This window comes from Scomber scombrus, chromosome 6, assembly GCF_963691925.1.
Source record: "Scomber scombrus chromosome 6, fScoSco1.1, whole genome shotgun sequence".
Lineage (NCBI taxonomy): Eukaryota > Metazoa > Chordata > Actinopteri > Scombriformes > Scombridae > Scomber > Scomber scombrus.
In genome coordinates this window covers 3048046-3068504 of record NC_084975.1, presented here as the reverse complement: position 1 = coordinate 3068504, position 20459 = coordinate 3048046, and the positions used below count along the sequence as shown (strand labels likewise).

Here is a 20459-nt window from a genome sequence, read left to right as displayed (position 1 = left end):
AGAAAGGCTCAGTAAGTCCAGATGTGATTATCAACATTATAAAGCTGCTTTCTCATCTGAAGCATCAGTATTACAGTAAAGATACAAGCATGCACACTATAAAAGTATTGAACATTTTACAACTGCTTGTTGCCAAAGTTATACATGAGTAGTGTTTCACTACAAGGAGAACCTGCAAGTGCATTCACGTGTCGAGATTCGATTAAATTCAAATCACTTTAATTGTCCCTGAGGGGCAATTTAAAATATAATTTAAGATATCCTCATCACAAGTCAAACAGACATTTCTATTCACATTAATGTTTTTATTTTCCTGGTGATGAGGATATCTTGACACATAGGTCCTTCACTTCCCTCCTGTAGGTATTTGCCTGATGAAGACCTGTAATTGGTGGAACTGTTCCAGTAAAATTAAATGGAGCTTTTGATTCCAGTGTGCATGGTCTCCTTGTATCAAAGTGTAATAGATTTAGTATCCAGCACCGATCCCACTGAGGGTTTGTGGATGTGCACACAAACACTCTGACTTATAGTGCTTCACTTCAAATTACAAATGCTTTCTTCAAGTTACAAATGCTATGAGTGTAAGAAAACCTTCATTTTATTGTTGGTGTGTTTATAGCTCACAGTAGTAAACACAGTTATGCTGTTTATTTGTAATGATTGATAGATTCCAGCCTTTGGGTGATGGAGCTTTAATACAAATCCAGCAAAAGATCTTCAGGTTTCAAGTTTTAGTTGTATCATTTCATCACAGCAGACAATAGTATTTTACAGTGGACAGTGCCTGCTGTACCTTTCTATAATGTGTCTCTCTGGGGGATTGAACAGTCACTGCTTGCTGTTAAATGTAATGGTGGGAAAAGTCAGCATTTACTTTTTGTTTTCTTCAATACTGCCTCATAAAATGTGGTTATCTATGGTGGAGGAGGGTCAGAAATATTAGTAACCAACAGTCCCTAAAAGGCATCCATTAGAACCAACCATGTAATGGTAGCTTGTGGGGAACACATTTATTGTTGTTAATTACCATTTATATTAGTGCATATCAGAAATTATTGCCTCCTTAGCTCTAATTGTAATGGTTTTGGAGGTTTTTGATTCAGCTGGAACTTTAAAGGCCTGTTTATTATTTCTGAATATAAGAAATCTGTCATTGGCCTTCATGGTTTTATTGGAAATCTGTAGATCACAGAATCTGTGTTAATGTACAGTTGAAACCAGAAGTTTACATACACTGTATAAAAAGGCATATAACCTATTTTTCCCTCACTGTCTGACTTTATATCAGACGAAACTTTCCTGTTTTAGGTCAGTTAGGATTATAAAAATTATTTATATTTGCTAAATGCCAGAATAATGAGAGGGATCATTTTTTAGACAATTTTTTATTACTTTCTTCAAAGTCAGAAGTTTACATACACTAAGATTACTATGCCTTTAAACAATTTGGGAAGGCCCAGATGATGATGTGATGGGTTTGGAAGCTTCTGATAGGTTAATTGACAACATTTGAGTTAATTAGAGGCACACCTGTGGATGTATTTTAAGGCACACCTCAAACACACTGATTCCTGTGCGTGTGACATCATGGGGAAATCAAAAGAAATCAGCCAAGATATCAGGAAGAGAATTGTGGACTTCCACAAGTCTGGTTCATCCTTGGGTACAATTTCCAGATGCCTGAAGGTGCCACGTTCATCTGTTCAAACAATTATACGCAAGTATAAACACCATGGGAATGTCCAGCCATCATACCGCTCAGGAAGGAGACGGGTTCTGTGTCCCAGAGACGAACGTGCTTTGGTGAGAAATGTGAGTATCAACCCCAGAACAAAAGCAAAAGACCTTGTGAAGATGCTGGCTGATCTGGTAAGAGAGTGTCATTATCCACAGTGAAACGAGTCCTGTACCGACATGGGCTGAAAGGCCACTCAGCGAGGAAGAAGCCATTACTCCAAAAGCAACATAAAAAAGCCAGATTACAGTTTGCAAATGAGCACAGGGACAAAGACCTTCATTTTTGGAGACATGTCGTGTGGTCTGATGAAACTAAAATTGAACTGTTTGGCCATAATGACCATCGTTACATTTGGAGGAAAAAGGGGGAAGCTTGCAAGCCTGAGAACACCATCTCAACTGTGAAGTACGGGGGTGGCAGCATCATGTTGTGGGGGTGTTTTGCTGCAGGAGGGGCTGGTGCACTTCACAAAATGGATGGCATCATGAGGAAAGAACATTATGTAGAAATATTGAAGCAACATCTCAAGACATCAGCCAGGAAGTTAAAGCTTGGGCGCAAATGGGTCTTCCAAATGGACAATGACCCTAAGCATACCGCCAAATTAGTTACAAAGTGGCTTAAGGGCAACAAAGTCAATGTTTTGGAGTGGCCATCACAAAGCCCTGATCTCAATCCTATAGAAAATTTGTGGGCAGAGCTGAAAAGGCGTGTGCGAGCAAGGCGGCCTACAAACCTGACTCAGTTACACCAGTTCTGTCAGGAGGAATGGGCCAAAATTCCAGCAAACTATTGTGAGAAGCTTGTGGAAGGATACCCAAAACGTTTGACCCAAGTCATACAGTTTAAAGGCAATGCTACCAAATACTAATGAAATGCATGTAAACTTCTGACTTTGAAGAAAGTAATAAAAAGTTGTCTAAAAAATGATCCCTCTCATTATTCTGGCATTTAGCAAATATAAATAATTTTTGTAATCCTAACTGACCTCAAACAGGAAAAGTTTCGTCTGATATAAAGTCAGACAGTGAGGAAAAAAAAGGTTATATGTCTTTTTATACAGTGTATGTAAACTTCTGGTTTCAACTGTATATGTGCTTGATTTATGTTGATTGTACATTTATTCTGTGATTTACATTTTAATATTCATTATTACAAGCTTCAATATTAAGGGAGAAAAAAGTGATTGATTGCAAATAATCACAGCAGATTGTGTGATTAATCAGTTGATTATTTAAAATGAATGTATAGCCCTAATATAGACACATATTTATTATCTTTAATCACAGACTTTTTGACTGCGGACTCTCAGAGACTCACTGTGAAGTTGTGGCCTCAGCTCTGAAGTCCAACCCCTCCCATCTGAGATACCTGGACCTGAGCTGCAACGAGCTGCAGGATTCAGGATTGAAGCATCTGTCTGCTGGACTGGAGAGTCCAAACTGTAAACTGGAGACTCTGAGGTTAGTCACCATTTCTTATTTCTGTGCTGAGATTTTTGAGGTTGACAATGTCAAGTACTTGGAAATCATCTTAGACTCACATCTAAAATTTGATCAACAAATGAAAAATATCCTTTAAAAAAGTTTAATCAAATGTCAGCTGCTTCAGACTCATCAGGAAGTATCTACATGCTATGATATTGTCACAGCTGTCATACTGCATCACTACCTGGTCACAAGCCTCACAATCAACTATAAAACCCATCATTTCACTATATAACCAGCCAATCAAAATCCTGGACAAAAAACCAATGAGGTGGCAGCATTGACACATCTTAAAGAAACACAATATGTTCACCTTGGAAATGTTCATAAGCTCTTCCAGCCTAAAGCTTCTTTTAAATGTCTACATGGTAGTGCTCCTTCCCTGCTTACTGAATGAGTTACGAGGCACTACAATGTTGATGTTTTCAACAGAGGTGTTAAATCATGGATAAAAGAGAAACAACAATGATGTCACACCTAAAACCCCTGTACACACACACTGGTATTTTTGTAGCTGCATTTTTATTTTCCTTTCTTATCTTTCTTTCTTTTCTTTTTTCTATTTTAACTTTATTAAAAAGCATCCTGTGGTCACATGATGTAAATCTGTGTTTAGCTACAAATACTAAATACAGTGCATCTGCTGCCTGTGCATAATTGTATGTTACAGTTCCAATGCTATTTTGATGTTCATGTCAAATCACATAAAGTTAATATGATGTGACAGCTGTGGTGACACTAAACGGCAGACTTTGTTCCTTTCTTGTGCCATACGTCACATGATCTTATGCAATATTATTCTGTGCAATATGCTATACTTTTGAAGCACTTTGAAGCACTTTTTGTTATTTTGTGTTGTCGTGTATGTTTTGTTTTTCTGTGCCTTTTATGTATTGTTGTATTAGTGCAGCTGCACCTGGCACTTTTAGCCCAAGACAAATTTCCTTCAGGACAATAAAGTTCTAATCTAATCTAATAAGGATGATGTTTATGAGGTAAAAAATGTTTAGAAGGTTAAAAGCAATTACATTAAAATAGTTGTACCGAGGAAGAAAACAGAAAAAATAACCTTTTTGAGCTTTTTTTTTAACATAATCTTTCCCTGTTTTGGGATGATTTTTCTTTGTTTTTTCACGGTCTCCATGCAGAGGATTTTATGTTATTAAGTTGAAGGGGACTTATTTCTTTTACTGTATAAACAGATACATTTTTTGTTTACTTGTAATGTATTCAGTTTAATTATTTTATAACCAAGTTACGATAGTAATGCTAAGATGTGAATTGTGTAATTTGCTGTAAAATTTAAGCAGGGGCTACATGCCACAAACTAAAATGACATTGGACATGTTGGTAGCCTGATTGCTCTGCCAGTGTCTATGAATAATTCGCTAAACCCTGTATTTTAGTTGTAAAACTCTTCAAGTTTTCAGTTGAGCTAATTAGCAGGAAAATTACTTAATTATTTGTATGTATATTGCACTGTTAAACAACAGTCCACTTTTTCTGAGTTGAAGAAATACTCATTGCATTCTCATGTTGTGGAAATGAGATGGCTACAGATATGGACATTGCCCTGTTCATTGGACTGAGGCAGTATTTACCACTGATTGCTGCAAACTGAAGTGGATGCTTATGGATAGTTAAAGACCCTTAGCCAAATAACTATTTCATTGCTTTGTGAAATCTGAAATAATTGATTGTGTACTGAACAGTGACATGCTTAGTTTGAGTTTGAGATTTAAGTTTATTTTTTTTCTGTTGAGAAGCTGCTCAGGCACAGAATGTGAAAGTTATCAAATATTTAAACAATAAATTAGTAAATACATTAATAAACAAGTCAGTGAATATATAATAATAATTATAATAGATTAAATAATCCAACAACATAAAACACTACATCTGTTACAGTTATTATAAAAAAAAAGAACCAGACATAAATATTCAGGTCAAATGACAGCATGTCAAAATAGTGATGATTAAATATAAATACTAAGAGATAATACCAACAATAGAAATCTATTGTTCTACTACTATTCTAATAGTAAACTAGTAAAATGTTCATAAAAGTAAAATTGAATAAAATAAATAATGATGATGAATAAAATCTGAATGAATAATACAATCATAACATGATAAAAGAGGACATAAAGCCACATCTGAACAGATTATGAAACACTGAATGATTTCAAACATGAACTTTGTCTACTAAACTCACATCTTTTATTCTTTATTCAGATTGAGTGGCTGCAGTTTGTCAGAGATCAGCTGTGCTTATCTGGCCTCTGCTCTGAAGTCCAACCCCTCCCATCTCATTGAGTTGGATCTGAGCTACAACAAGCTGCAGGATTCAGGAGTGAAGCATCTGTCTGCTGTACTGCAGAGTCCAAACTGTAGACTGGAGACTCTGAGGTCAGAGACATTTCTTACTTCTGTGCTGAGATTAATATGATGTGAAAGTTGTGGTGACACTAAACTGCAGACATAAAGTTGACGTTATGCTGATCCACATGGAGTATCTTAAGAGGAAAATGTTTTCTTTAGTCCATTAACTGTGACAGAGCAATGTTAAGCTGCAATTTTAAAACGTTCATATAACAAGGCAAATTTACACTGGATAATTCACTTTGAACCTCTAAACTGACATATTTTATTTTTTATTCAGGTTGTATCACTGCAGTTTGTCAAAGATCAGCTGTGCTCCTCTGGCCTCATTTCTGAAGTCCAACCCCTCCCATCTGAGAGAGCTGGATCTGAGATTCAACAACCTGCAGGATCCAGACGTTAAACAGCTGTCTTATCTTGAGAAGAGTTCAGCCTGCAGACTGGAGACTCTGAGGTCAGTAGAGAGTTGGAGTCAGTCTGTGCTGGTTTCAGCAGTTTAGTATTAAACACAGTCAGTATCAAAGCAAAGATCCAGTGTTTCCTGGTGAACCTCCAACCTTCTCAGTGTTGCTTTCCTCAGTGAAGCTGTGAGAGGAGAATGGTGACACACTTCAGGATTGGACAGAAAGACATAGAGAGAGAGAGAACAGTCGGCCAATCAGATGAGCCTGAAGCTTGTTGTGATCATGTGTTTGAGTTGATGTGAAGACGACTGTTGTTGTTGTGTTGATGTCTGCAGGAAATAAAGCTGGATTACAGCTGACAGCTTTACAAGATGTATAGAGACAGTAGTCCTCATCATCAAACTGTCACACCATCAAATCTGATCTCAAAGTGTTTGCTCTCCCATTTCAACACTAAACTATTGATCAGTTCATCTTTGTCAGAGCTCTAAGATCAGTCTGACTGCAGCCTGCAAATCACTGGCTCTGATTTCACACAAGCATCATTACGTTTAGTAACCATGTGGTCTTTATACAGACCAGAACCTCTGTCCAGGAATCACAGCAGCTGTTTATCTGAGAGCTCTGAGTGATTATCATGTGATGCTTTAACAGCAGGAATCATCTTCAAATCCCACAGAGACTCTGTAGCTTTAAACTTTGATAAGAGTTGACATGTATCAGCAGTAAATCCATCAGTAAACTGATGAGTGAATGTCTCTGTTTCTGCAGTAATGATGTGTTCATGACTCTCAGCACTTTATTTCCTCTGTGTACTTCAGTGAAATCTGCAGAGGAAACACACTTGATAGTAAAAGTGTGTGCAGGTGTGTGAGCTTGGAGCTCAGTGTGCAACATGTTAACATGAGAGCTGAAAGGAAGCAAGCTACGCTGCACAGCTGTTCCACTTCTGAACTGAAGTCCCTGCTGCTCTTTATACTGGATGTGCTGCATCACTGACTGACAGCTGATGAAGTGAGTCTCACTAAACACTCAGTTATCACCTCTGTTGTTTCTTCTTCTCTCAACAGCTGGAATGGTTGATGATCTCTGTCAGAGTGTGAGTGAACATCCAGGAATGTTGAGAGAGGATCAGCTGGATCCTGATGATCCATCTGGACCGGAGTCTGGATCTGGACTTTGTCATCTTCACTTAAGTCTCTTAACTCACTACAAACTGAACAGTTATCTCTGGATTTAGCTGAAGTCAGCACTTTACAGATTTGTTCTACATGAGCTGTTTGATGCAGATAAAGATAAAAACAGGTGTTATAAGTCAGACTGTGAGTCTGGGCTCATATTTATCAAGTGACTCAGAATCACACAGAGAGTTAACTCCATTTCTATCATCACTTCACTGCTTACCTGTTTGTTTACCATTGATTTTAAAGATTTGATTGGTAACCTTTAAAGGCTCCACATTATATTTTAGAGAGTCTCAGAGTGTAAATATGACAGGTATCTTGCTTTTATTTGCAAAATGATGATGTCAAGATGAATCATTTAGATCTCATAACCATATTTAACAAATCATTTGCATCACTCTGTCAGTAAACACTGGTCAGCCAATCAGGAGGCTTTAACAATAACTATATAATTTAAACTTGTAGGTGAGGTCATGTGATCCAGCCCTATCCAATCACATCCTTTCCATCTTGTTTTCTACATTAGTGCAGCATCTTGCATGTATTGTACAACACTGCACACAGCGATAATGATGCAAACGGTCTGTAGACACAACTTGATTAAAAACATGAAATGTATCTTCTCCACTGTCCAACTCATCTCCAGCCGAACCTCCTGTTGACTTATGTGTCCTTACAGCTCTTTGAAATATATCTGTGCCATCAGCAGTTTAAACATATGAACCGTTCAATAACTAATCTCATTTTAATCCACTGATCTACCAGTTATTTAGTTTTATATGCTGTACATCTTAAATTTGAATCTTCTGTGTGTTTTCTGCTTTATTTTCTTGCTGTATGTTTGTTAGTTTTGTGTAAAGCGTTGTGTAACGTTGGTTTGAGAAGTTTTATACTCGTCTGAAGGGAGGCTGGTGGGATGGTGGTGATGCTAAACAAAGACAAGCTTTTAATAAACATCTGGAAATAAATGAACTATGAGTGTTTTAATCCTGTGTGGAGCTTCAGCTTCATGTACAACATCTATTTTTATTGTAGTTATTTTCTGTCTTTGTGTATAAATGACTCATATTTGATTGAATATGTGTTCTTTGTTTTGGATTTCTGTGGATCTGTTAGATTTTTTTGTCTAACCACTGGACACAACAGTCTGAGCTGCTGTGAACTGACTGAAAGGGAAGTGTCTTTATTTGACCTGTAAATTAGTGATACATTATTTGATTCTTTCCAGGAAATGGACTCACTTTAAATTGGCTGTTTTCTTCTTTCTTTCATTTTCTTGTAGAAATCAAAATACAAACAAGGGAACAGCACCACCAAGTGACGATAGAAGAGAACAGCAATCCATGCAGGTATGAACACACAACAAGGAGAAAGAAATACATGAAAAAAGACATTTTTAAAAATGTGGGAAAGAAGAGAGTTCATCTAGTTATATATGTAAAGGAAAAATTTGGATTAATAGGGAAATTGGTTAGAAAAACATGTAGACTATACACACACTGTCTCTGTCATTATTTTGCAGTCTAAAAGTTTCATTTTTAACTTTCTTTTAACATTTCTTCAGTTATACATTCTTTCTGAGCTGGCATATGTAAAACAAGCCAGTTATTCATGATTACCATGTTAGTGCCCGTTCATGGACAAAGATCTTTGTACCACATTTATTAAGTGAAAAACTACAACATCCTGCTTTCTGTGTAATAATCAGACAAACTGATCTCTGTTGAGTTTCTTCTGCCCACAACAAAAAGACACTAAAACAAAAACTCATAAATCTCACACAGATATAACCTTTTGATTTATTTTTATCATACATTATTATATACAGTACTGACTGGTGCTGGAATTTTTTGTTTGTTCTTTTTCATTATTATGATTATTATTAATATAATTATTATTATTTAACTTTAACTCGTGTTCTCGTGTTTTTATAATTTTGCTTGATTTGCTTTTTCTTGTTTTTGACCAACTTTGTTTTGTAGGAAGAGACACTTTGTAAAAAGCTTATGGGGACCCAAATAAAAAAAGAGGAATAATACTTACTTTCCCCTCCCACAGTAGACAATCTGTCAACATGCTGTTTAAAAAAAAAAAAAAAAAAAAAATACTAAACTTTATTCAACAAATAATAACACACAGTACCTCAGGCACAAAACAAGTACACAGGACTGCTGAGAAAAACAAAAAAATATAAATATTTATAAAATAAACATTAAAACACATTTTTTAAAATCAAGAAATCAAGAAAATTATACAAAAAATATTAAACATTTTGAAAAATAACAGCTTAATTATAAGATTGATTTTAAATAAAGGAAAAGAGACAGAGAAAAAAATCACTTTGTGTTTCCTGAATCCTCAAAGATTGTTCTAACCAATGGGATAAAAAACATTTCCAATAAAAAAGTGTTTTATCCTGAACGCCCAGGTTGTGAGTCTAATATTAGCTGAATGACACATGTCCCTGCTCAACCTGCAGGGCCCAAGAAGAAATTGAATGTATTATTGCGTTAACACTATTATAAACAAATATAACTAGATATATGGGTCTTTCTGAAAAACTGATGGTATTAAATAAAATTAAATGGGGTTTTTTAGGGACACTATACAGTTGATATATTTACACACTCAGAATTGGAGCAAACAAATAAAATGGGTAAATATAGTATATAGGTAAATATAATAGACTGTATAGTGAGCAGGGAGTGATAAACACAGTCAGCTGGCATCCTCATGTTTTCCTCTGGAGACTAATGTTGGTCTCCGCCATTGATCCATTATTTTTCATCCACTGCCTTTATAATCAGGTATGACTGTTATTCTTCTTGTCTGTTGACTTAACAGTATGATGTATGACAGCCTACAACAGTATGATGTGATAGATGAAGGTGCAGTAAACAGGTCTTTGACTGAAGCTAATGTGCGTGTGTGTAGTGTGTTGACTATGAGTGGCCACTAGGTGGAAGCACACACACACACACGTTTGTCTTTGTAGCCTTATGGGGACCCGCACTGACATAAAGTATTCCCACAAATTAGTGTCTAATATCCAATTCTAACATTCACCTTAACAGAAAAGTCTTAATTCTCAAATTGTCCTTTGAAGTAGAGTGGAGCCAAAATGTCCTCACAACACAGACACGTCCTCAAAAAGATAGAAAGACAAGCACAGACACACACCAACACACGTGACTTCCAGTAAGTAAGAAGAAGAAGAGAGGAGCAGACAGGTGTGTGTGAAAAGTGAAACTTCAGTCTGACTTTAAATGGTGTGACACACACACTCACACACACACACACACACACACAACCATTTTTCTTTATATCCTTGTGGGGACCCTCACTGATAAAAGCATTCCCATAACTAAATGCCTAAACCCAGTTCTAACCTTCACCTTAAAACAAAGTATTCATCCTCAAACTGTCTTTTAAAGGTGATTAGCCAACATTTTCTCACAACATAGAAATGTATTCACAAAGATAGAAAGATAATCTATCTTTGGAGCAATAATTGGAATCACTGGTGCGTTTGTCTTGGTGTGTGTGTGGCTATTTTTACTGTGTTTTGATTCAGAAAGATTTAGAAGCTCCTTTATACCTGGTGCAGTGAGGTGTTTTAATGAACATTGCTGTTGACTGCTGAGTGGATTGTTTGATTGATGTTGATGTGGTGCTTCGCACTTAACTTGTACTACCTGAGTCTGTATGTTTCCTTGCTGTATGTTGGCTGTCTTTGTGAGAAGGTGACTAAGGGATTAATAAAGTACTTCTTATCTTTATCTTAATTTCAAGCACATACACACACTCTCACATGACTTCCAATAAGGAAGAAGAAGGGAAGGGCAGACAGGTATGCAGTAACGGCTGCAGACTTCATTTTAAAGTCAGCAGAGCAGAAGGAGGAAAACAGAAAGTTTGAGGCAGGTGAGTGTTAATATCCGGGTTGCTAATAATGATTACTATCATTCAGCGGTGGGAAGTAACTAAATACTTGTACTTCGTTACTGTACTTAAGTACATTTTCCAGGTATCTGTACTTTACTTGAGTATTTATTTTTCTGATTACCTTTTACTTTTACTCCCTACATTCGAAAACAAATATCTGTACTTTCTACTCCTTACATAGTCAAAACAGGCCTGTTACTTGTTTTAACCTTGGTGACTTTATAAAAAGAAGACATGACGAGCAAGTAAGCGATAGAAAACCAATCTTCTTTTTTTTTGGGTGTGTGCGATCCGTGTTGTGAAGGCTGGAAGGAAAGTCCAACAGTGTGTGCAGACAGTGCAGGAATATTACAGCAGCAGTAAGACTCCTGCCATATGAATGACAGTATGAATGTTTCTACTGTAAACTGACCTGATTGTGACCTAATTTGATAATCTACATTATTAAGACTATTCTTACATAATTCTGTTGGTTTTTGGGTTGTTGTTTTTGATGAATAGTGCTAATAAGAGTTCAAGTTCAAGTTCTTTATTGGTCACATACACGAAGCGTAAAATAATATTTGCATTAAATTGTATGCAGTACGACACGTACGCAGCTGGTTCGAATCCCCGCCGGGGGACCTTTGCTGCATGTCACACCCCTCTCTCTCCCATGATTTCCTGTCTATCCACTGTTCAAAAAACGCACTTTAGACCCTCTTAGATCAGTTTATAGCTGGTCATATTAGATAATGATGGTAAAAATGGTAATAAAATGATAATGACACAGTTCAGGGATCAACAACATGAATTTTTAAAGTTGAAGGTGCAGTGAGTGACTCATTTATTGCTCCAGAGATTTCCTCCTGAACTCAGTAGCTTTTACTTGTGTTTCTGGGTGTGTGTGTAGAGTGGAGGTCATGTAAATGTGTAGAAACAGCCTGCTGCAGAGGAAACTGAGTCTGACATTTAACATTAAGTCAGCAGCTAAAATGTCCCCACAAAGAAAGAAAAACAAGAACACACATACAGAGAAGAAGGGAAAGGGACTGCCGATGAAAATTTGCCTGTCGGCTATCTTGGGTGCATTTACATTTTGCTGAAATGTTGATTAATGTACATTGTCCCTTTTCAAATAAACTAATAATAATAAAAAGTAAAGTACAGATACCTGGAGAATGTACTTAAGTACAGTAACAAAGTACAAATACTTGGTTACTTCCCACCTCTGGTCATGGAGTCATTAAAATAAAAAAGGTTCATCCTCTGGGGAGCCGGAATGAGATGAACTTTTGTACAAGTAGGAATGTGATCAGAGTTAATGTACGTTTCTCTCTGATCTCCCTCTTTCCCCTCACTGTGTGCAGGTCCGGCTCTGCCACAGCCGGCCACAGTACCCATGAACAACATGCTGAGCCACGGTGGCCTGGCCCGAAAAGACAAGACCAAAAGCAAGAAGAACAAGGACATCAGTCACATGGGCTGGGATCCTTACACAGGTTTTGATGTGAGTACTACACACACACACACACACACACACCAACACACTCAGGTTTAGTTTGGACTCTAACACAGTAAAATTACCATCGGTCCTCAGTTGCGTGTCGTGTGTGTGTGTTAAAACCTTTTTTGTGTGGTATGTTTTCATTGCAGTTAAACAATCTGGACATTAAACTGAACAGCCTGTTTGTCGTGTGGGGCATCTCTGAGGCTCAGCTGAAGGACCGAGAGACATCCAAGATCATTCACGACTTCATCGAGAAAAAAGGAGGCGTGGAGGCCGTGATACAGGAGCTAAGGAGACAAGGTGAGAGAGAGAGCACACACACAGCAGAGGATACCCTTTGTTGTGTCAAACTGATCTGAAATATAATGAATCAGTGCAGCAACGTTTGAAGAATGAAGCTTTTTATCACTTTCAGCAGAATTTTATTGCAGAATGTGCAAAAGTGAAAAACAGACATTTCTAACTATTCTTTTTATAGACCAAACAACTAATCAATTAATCTGCAGATTCATTGATAATAAAAATATCCTTAATTTAGGCAAAATATAGAAAGACTAGTATTATAATTTATTAATTAACAAGAATCCTTTTTATGCCAAACTGAGGTTAGACACTGCCAAGCATAACGCAATAATCGCTCCTCACTGACTCACTCACTGTCACAGACTGCTGTTATAATCAACCTCTGTGCACAGTGCACAGCATGTGTCTTACATATTCCTGAACTGTCTGCACACATAGTTGGACTTTCATTCCAGTAGCGGATTTCAATGCAGCCACCCAAGGTGGGAGCGACACGGAGCGGCGCACACTACAAACGAAAAAAAGAGCGTTTTCTATTACTTATTTGCACGTCATATCTTCTTTTTATGTCACTGAGGTTGAAAGTAACAAGCCTGTTTAGACAATGTAAGGAGTAGAAAGTTCTGATATTTGTGTTCAAATGTAGGGAGGAAAAGCAAAAAGTTGACAAAATAGATACTCAAAATAGATACTCAAAATAGATACTCAAAATAGATACTCAAAATAGATACTCAAAATAGATACTCAAAAAATCTACATTCATTACGGCCGTTTTTTCTTTCAGAGCATCATATCGATGGAATTCAGTACTACAGTCAATTAGAGAATCTCCTTCATATCACTCATTTAAGCACCATGCCAAGAAATGGCTTGTTGATGAGCAAAAATGTGAACACTAATTGGTATTATTATTATATATGAGCATCATTGTAGATCTTTATCACTGCACTCTGTGTGTGTGTGTATATATGTGTTATCTTTTTATGTCTCAGTTGTTGTATTTTATTGTTTTCTACTACTTCTGACACCTTTTAACAACTGGCAAAGGGACTGCCGATGAAAATTAGCCTGTCGGCTATCTTGGGTGCATTTACATTTTGTTGAAATGTTGATTAATGTACATTGTCCCTTTTCAAATAAACTAATAATAATAAAAAGTAAAGTACAGATACCTGGAAAATGTACTTAAGTACAGTAACGAAGTACAAATACTTGGTTACTTCCCACCTCTGGTCATGGAGTCATTAAAATAAAAAAGGTGCATCCTCTGGGGAGCAGGAATGAGATGAGGATATTTCTTTTGTACAAGTAGAAATGTGATCAGAGTTAATGTATGTTTCTCTCTGATCTCCCTCTTTCCCCTCACTGTGTGCAGGTCCGGCTCTGCCACAGCCGGCCACAGTACCCATCAACAGCATGCTGAGCCACGGTGGCCTGGTCCGAAAAGACAAGACCAAAAGCAAGAAGAACAAGGACATCGGCACGCCCAGAAACTTCCAGTGAGTCCAGTCCCACTTTTATCACAGATTACGTCCAGTTCTCTGTGTGTGTGTGATCTCACCATGTATGTTCTGTCTTCCTCAGGCACATCGGTCACGTGGGCTGGGATCCTAACACAGGTTTTGATGTGAGTACGCCCTTCACATACACACACACACACACACACATACAGGTTTAGTTTGGACTACGAGGAACTAACATTCATTAACAGGCTGAAAAAGATGTTAAAGCCTCATCTCCTTTTTAAACTGTTGTGGAAATTCAGGATCAATGAAAATGTTTTAACTTGCTGGAGGCTTCAAGTTTGCATTTTAGTTTTAAGGTAATTTGCATATTGGACTATTATTGGTTTCTGTAGTAGTTGTGATGTTAAACATACATTTCAGAAATACTATGATTAAAATAATAATAAAATACATAATTAAAACATAAATACGAATAGAATATATTACCAACAAAAAAGTGCTTTTTTCCCCCCTGATTACCTTTTGTGTAACAAAATTTAAAATGACATTATGATGATGACTCTTATTATGGTAAACAGAGAGACCAAAATATTTTCACATTAATTCACATTTGTTGTGGAAGTGCACGTGCAGCATGCCATGTGTGCGTGCAGCTGCAGCTGAGCGCTCCTTCTCATGCAGTCCTGAGGATACCACAGTCATGTGACACGGGCGGTTTATCTCCAGGTTGTTTGGACACAAACATTACACAAAAGTACAGAAAACGTTAGGAAGTGATGCAGCCACCTCCGTTTCTTTATATATAACATTAGTATCGATTTTTTTAAAAAGAGAATCAATACCAAATGAGTAGCTTGTATGTATCCATCCACCCATCCCTAGTGTGTGTGTGTGTGTGTTAAAACGTTTCCTGCGTCGTGTGTTTTCATGGCAGTTGAACAATCTGGACCCTGAACTGAAGAACCTGTTCGACGTGTGCGGCATCTCTGAGGCTCAGCTGAAGGACCGAGAGACATCCAAGGTCATCTACGACTTCATCGAGAAGAAAGGAGGTGTGGAGGCTGTGAAGAAGGAGCTGAGGAGACAAGGTGAGAGAGACTTAATAAGTCTCCTTACAGAGACACTTTGATTCAACATACAGCAAATGAGACTTCAATTAATTTAATTTCTTTTAGCAAAAATGTCACAAAATCTGTTATTTCAGCTTCTAAAATGTGAAGATTTCAAACTTTCTCTTTGTCATATTTGATAGTAAACTGAATTTATTTGAATTTTTGACTGTGGGTCACTTTACATCTGGAAAAATAAGACTATTCAGCCATTTCTGACTATATTCTTTATAGACCAAACAACTGATCAATGAATCACTGAAATAATCTGCAGATTCATTGATAATGAAAATATCCCTAATTTAGGCAAAATATAGAAAGACTAGTATCATAATTTATTGGTTAACAAGAATCCTCTTTATACCAAACTCATTTTCACTTTATGCAGCCGAACAGACAAAACAAACACTTGTAAAAACTGGATTGGCTGTTTAAGTTTCAAGTTTCCACATTACACCTGTTTAAGGTGAATACTGAACCGTGATTGGCTCCAAACTCGTTGTGATGTCACAAATCCTGCTTGTAATTATCAGACTTTCATCCTTCAGATGAATGAAACCAACCTGCTGTAGAAGAAGAACTTGATTCTGATTGGACGAGACAGTTACAGGTGATCTCTGTGTGATGTCATCTTATCTAACCTGATCTCATATTTTTGTGTCGTCCCCCCCACTGTAGCGCCTCCTCCACCTCCCTCTCCTGTTGGCTCACGTCCACCTCCTCCCTCTCGTGTTGGCTCACGTCCACCTCCTCCCTCTCGTGTTGGCTCACTTGCACCTCCTCCCTCTCATGTTGGCTCACTTGCACCTCCTCCCTCTCATGTTGGCTCACGTGGACCTCCTCCCTCACATGCACCTCCTCCCTCTCCTGTTGGCTCATATCCACCTCCACCTGCACCACCTCCCTATCGTGGCCACCCTCCTCCTTCTGGACCAGGAACTCTGGGTGCTGCGCCTCCTGCAGACATCTCTCTGGTCTGGTTCGATATTAACATTAAATCATGTTACTGTGGCCTCAGCTGATGTTGTTTGTGTGTGTGTTAAAACGTTTCCTGTGTCGTGTGTTTTTGTGGCAGTTGAACAATCTGGACCCTGAACTGAAGAAACTGTTCGACATGTGCAGCATCTCTGAGACGTCCAGGGTCATATGTGGCTTCATCAAGAAAAAAGGAGGCGTGGAGGCTGTGATACAGGAGCTGAGGAGACAGGGTGAGAGAGAGAGAGCACACACACACACAGCAGAGGATACCCTTTGTTGTGTCAAACTGATCTGAAGTATAATAATCAATCAATAATATAATAAATAAGTGCAGCAACGTTTGAAGAATGAAGCTTTTTATCACTTTCACCAGAATTTTATTGCAAAATGTGCAAAAGTGAAAAACAGTGTCTGATTTCTCTTAAAACCACACCCACAGACACACACAAACACACACACACTTAAAACCAAATGCTCCATCGTCAGAGAAGGAACTAAATTATCTAAATTATCATCGGACAAATGTGGAAGTGCCTCAGATCTACATTCTCTCTAATGACCAGCAGGGGGAGACTCCACTGGATCCAAATAGAAGTCTATGAGAAAATGAGCCTACTTCTGGCTTAATTTATTACCTTAGTAAACAGTTTTCTAATGAGTTTATGGTTTCAATCACTAGTTTTCACTAGTTTGTCTTCTTCAACACAGCATGATGTTCATTTAGTAAATTGTGGCCCCATTTATAGTAAAATAGACAATATAGCAGCGTATGATTAAGGGCATGCCTACCTGTAGCCAGGTTAACATGGAGACTTTTTTTCATTCCAATTAAATATTTGTGACATGATCTATTCCGTTCTGGTGTTTACGCGCCACCGCATTTAATCAGAACAGACGTTTTGCAACTGTGTGACATGCGCAGATTGATGTAAACATCACGTGATTGACCAAAGATGGAGATCTGTCAACTTATTAGCACAGTAGTTGCTGTTGTTGTGGCATTTTTATTCAAGCAACAGCTTGATAATAAGGCACTCCTATGGAGGCACTCAGGAGGAGACAGCGTACGATAATACGTGTGATAATATTGAAGTCTTTTAGAGTTTGAATTAGAAACAAGCTCTTCGCCGTGGACCATTTGCTCTGCTTGGAAGCTGCAATATCTACAAGTGAGGAAACGTCACTGTGCATTTAGGCTATGTCAAGGCGTAGCATGCACAGACAGAACGCAGTGAGAGAACTTTCCGTTTCACCGTTAACATGATAACATTTTTACCTTTGATCAGTTTGGGAAAAGGAATACTCTACCCCTCTGAAACTGAATGAAATTCCATTCGGCCTGTTTATTCCGATTGAGGTGTTTACATGGAGCATTTTCATTTGGTTTGTGCTTCTAAACCGATTCTAATCGGAATATTAGGCTTTTGATTGTGATTGACAAGTCACTACCATGGTGGTTCATGAGGATCTGTAGTTGAACCTGTTGTGTTGAAATAAAGACGGATTGCTTTGAGATTGACGTTTTGTTTCCTTTACTGAACAACCAGCAGGGTATACATGACTGTCCACATGCGGTTAACTACTAAACCCCCAGCCTGTGACCCGGAAGCTCTATAAGCCCGCCCAATGACAACCCTAGTGTATCCGGTGGCAACAGATTACACATAAGAACCCAGCTCCACACTCTCAACCAAATATGGTCACTTCTCATCACTTCTGGCTCCAAAAACCAAGATGGCAATAGTCAAAATGCCAAACTCCTGGCTTCAAAATGGGAGTCCATGAACCAACTGGTGACGTCACGGTGGTTACGTCCGTTATGTTTATACAGTCTATGCTGTAGACTAGCTGGTGAACATAGTGGAGCATTTAGAGGTTTCCCTCAGGAGTTGGTAGAGAGTAAAAACAGCTAAAAGAGAGAGAATATTGGACTTTACATTCAGCAGGTGGACAGAAACACGACTCCTAATGAATGATAATGTTGATCAGTGCTGGATATGAAAATAAGTTAAACATATAAACTTAAAAACTGAAGATGAAGTGCTTTGGTAGTCCAGTGCTTAAAGCGCATGCCACGTAAAGGCAACGTAGCTGGTTCGAATCCATCCAGGGACCTATGCTGGAGTCATTCTACTCTCTCTCTCCCTGTTTCGTGTCCGCCTCTCTGCCAGCTATTGTACTTGCAAATAAAGGCAAAAGTATAAAAAAGCATTAAAAAACTGAAGATGTTTAATGCAGGTTTAAAATTCAACAAATAGAGCAGGAAAAGTACAAATTGGAAGAGTTGTGACTGGAGTTTTATTTTATTAGGGTTACTTACACCTAACATCTGTAATTTACCTGTGATAAATGTGGTCATGGAAACATCTGATTGACCTTTTTTTTAATGACCGGGACTTGCTGTTTTTTGCGTCTCCAGATGTCGGATCATCCGACGACGCCGGCATCTTCGGCGCTCATGGAGGTGATGCAGAAGAGTCCAAAGCCATTCCTCAGGTAACTGCAGACAGCTGTTAACCCGTTTCAGTCCAGTCCAATCAAACAGCTGTTAGAAAAACACATATAGACACATATAACAACTTCAGCTCCAGTTCATCTCTGCACAGATTTTTGCGCTGCTGTAACGTCACTTACAAATCCATCTGAGGATTGCTGCCAACATATTTGTCCAGAGTGCAGCCATATCCTCCATTCAGAGCTCGGCAAAAAGGCCTTTTCCTGCTACTCTGCCCCCCGAAACCTGGAATAGACTACAGCAGAATCTGGATCTGTCCAGCTTCACTTAATGAGGCAATAATAAACCATTTAGGTATCTGTGTGTCTTTGACAGGGTGGGAAACAGCAGCCAGCAGATAAATACTGGTAAAATATGACAGTAGCTGGTATTTTAGCTATACATGATGATTTATTTCAACATTAATCTTTCAGTTTCTGGTAGATTTTCATATTTTCCCATCCTGGTCTCAAATATAAATCCTTTAATTATCTTCCTCTGCCTTCATTCACATCAGCTTTACTTGTCACACAATCTCTATTATGGTCACATCATTGTCTGATGGAAACAAACATCATGTGCTTTGTTTGAGCCAAATGCAGGACAATAAAATATCAAAACAAGAGAAAAGTGTCCAGAAACTGTATTTTAGCTCCAAAACACATCATCTGAATGTCAAATGAACTAGTGTATTTTATTTATTTATCTTTTAATTCAAAAAACATTTTTTACTGTAGTCTGATTTTTAACGTATTCTCGTGTTGACCAGCAGCAGACAAATCCTCTATAAATCTTTATCTGAGCTTTTAACAGCTCTGTCATCATGTTAAAATATAAACTAACTAAAATAATCAAGCATAAAAGAAAGCAGCTGCCTGCTTGTCATGTTATTTATGTTTGAATCATCTGTGTTTGTGTTGAAGTGACTGTACCGGACTGTAAACTGACTCACGATGAAGAGGATGAATAAGAGCTGATTCTTCTCCCCGACGCAGTTATTCACCCAGGAACAGTGACGGTCCATCTTATGGATGCATCGTTTACAGATACTTTAAAAGAAGAAGAACATGGCAGAACTGCGAACACCTCAACACAATAACTATCTAATTTAAACTTGTAGGTGAGGTCATGTGATCCAGCCCTATCCAATCACATCCTTTCCATCTTGTTTTCTACATTAGTGCAGCATCTTGCATGTATTGTACAACACTGCACACAGCGATAATGATGCAAACGGACTGTGGACACAACTTGATTAAAAACATGAAATGTATCTTCTCCACTGTCCAACTCATCTCCAGCTGAACCTCCTGTTGACTTATGTGTCCTTACAGCTCTTTGAAATCTATCTGTGCCATCAGCAGTTTAAACATATGAACCATTCAATAACTAATCTCATTTTAATCCACTGATCTACCACTTATTTAGTTGTATATGCTGTACATCTTAAATTTGAATCTTCTTTGTGTTTTCTGCT

The 20459-nt window shown here is 37.9% G+C and overlaps 1 protein-coding gene across 1 annotated transcript; it reads left to right on the top strand.

The window, feature by feature from the left end:
* Positions 1-1590: 1590 nt before the first annotated feature.
* Positions 1591-19995, top strand: LOC133981862 (uncharacterized). The gene is made up of 11 exons (XM_062420723.1): positions 1591-1872; positions 5522-5618; positions 12493-12632; positions 12779-12932; positions 14311-14434; positions 14520-14562; positions 15336-15489; positions 16189-16484; positions 16586-16718; positions 18908-18984; positions 19906-19995. Exons 1-11 carry the CDS (start codon positions 1591-1593, stop codon positions 19906-19908), a joined length of 1503 nt encoding a protein of 500 aa, XP_062276707.1. The 3' UTR covers positions 19909-19995.
* The last annotated feature ends 464 nt before the right edge of the window (positions 19996-20459 follow it).

What these genes read in the sequence shown, in the direction of transcription:
- LOC133981862 (XM_062420723.1), top strand. Translation starts at nt 1,591, where the DNA reads ATGGGGAAATCAAAAGAAATCAGCCAAGATATCAGGAAGAGAATTGTG. An exon ending in TGTACTGCAGAGTCCAAACT is followed by an intron (nt 5,619 to 12,492) that starts GTAGACTGGAGA and finishes CACTGTGTGCAG; the next exon opens with GTCCGGCTCTGCCACAGCCG. An exon ending in CTCCTGCAGACATCTCTCTG is followed by an intron (nt 16,485 to 16,585) that starts GTCTGGTTCGAT and finishes TTTTTGTGGCAG; the next exon opens with TTGAACAATCTGGACCCTGA.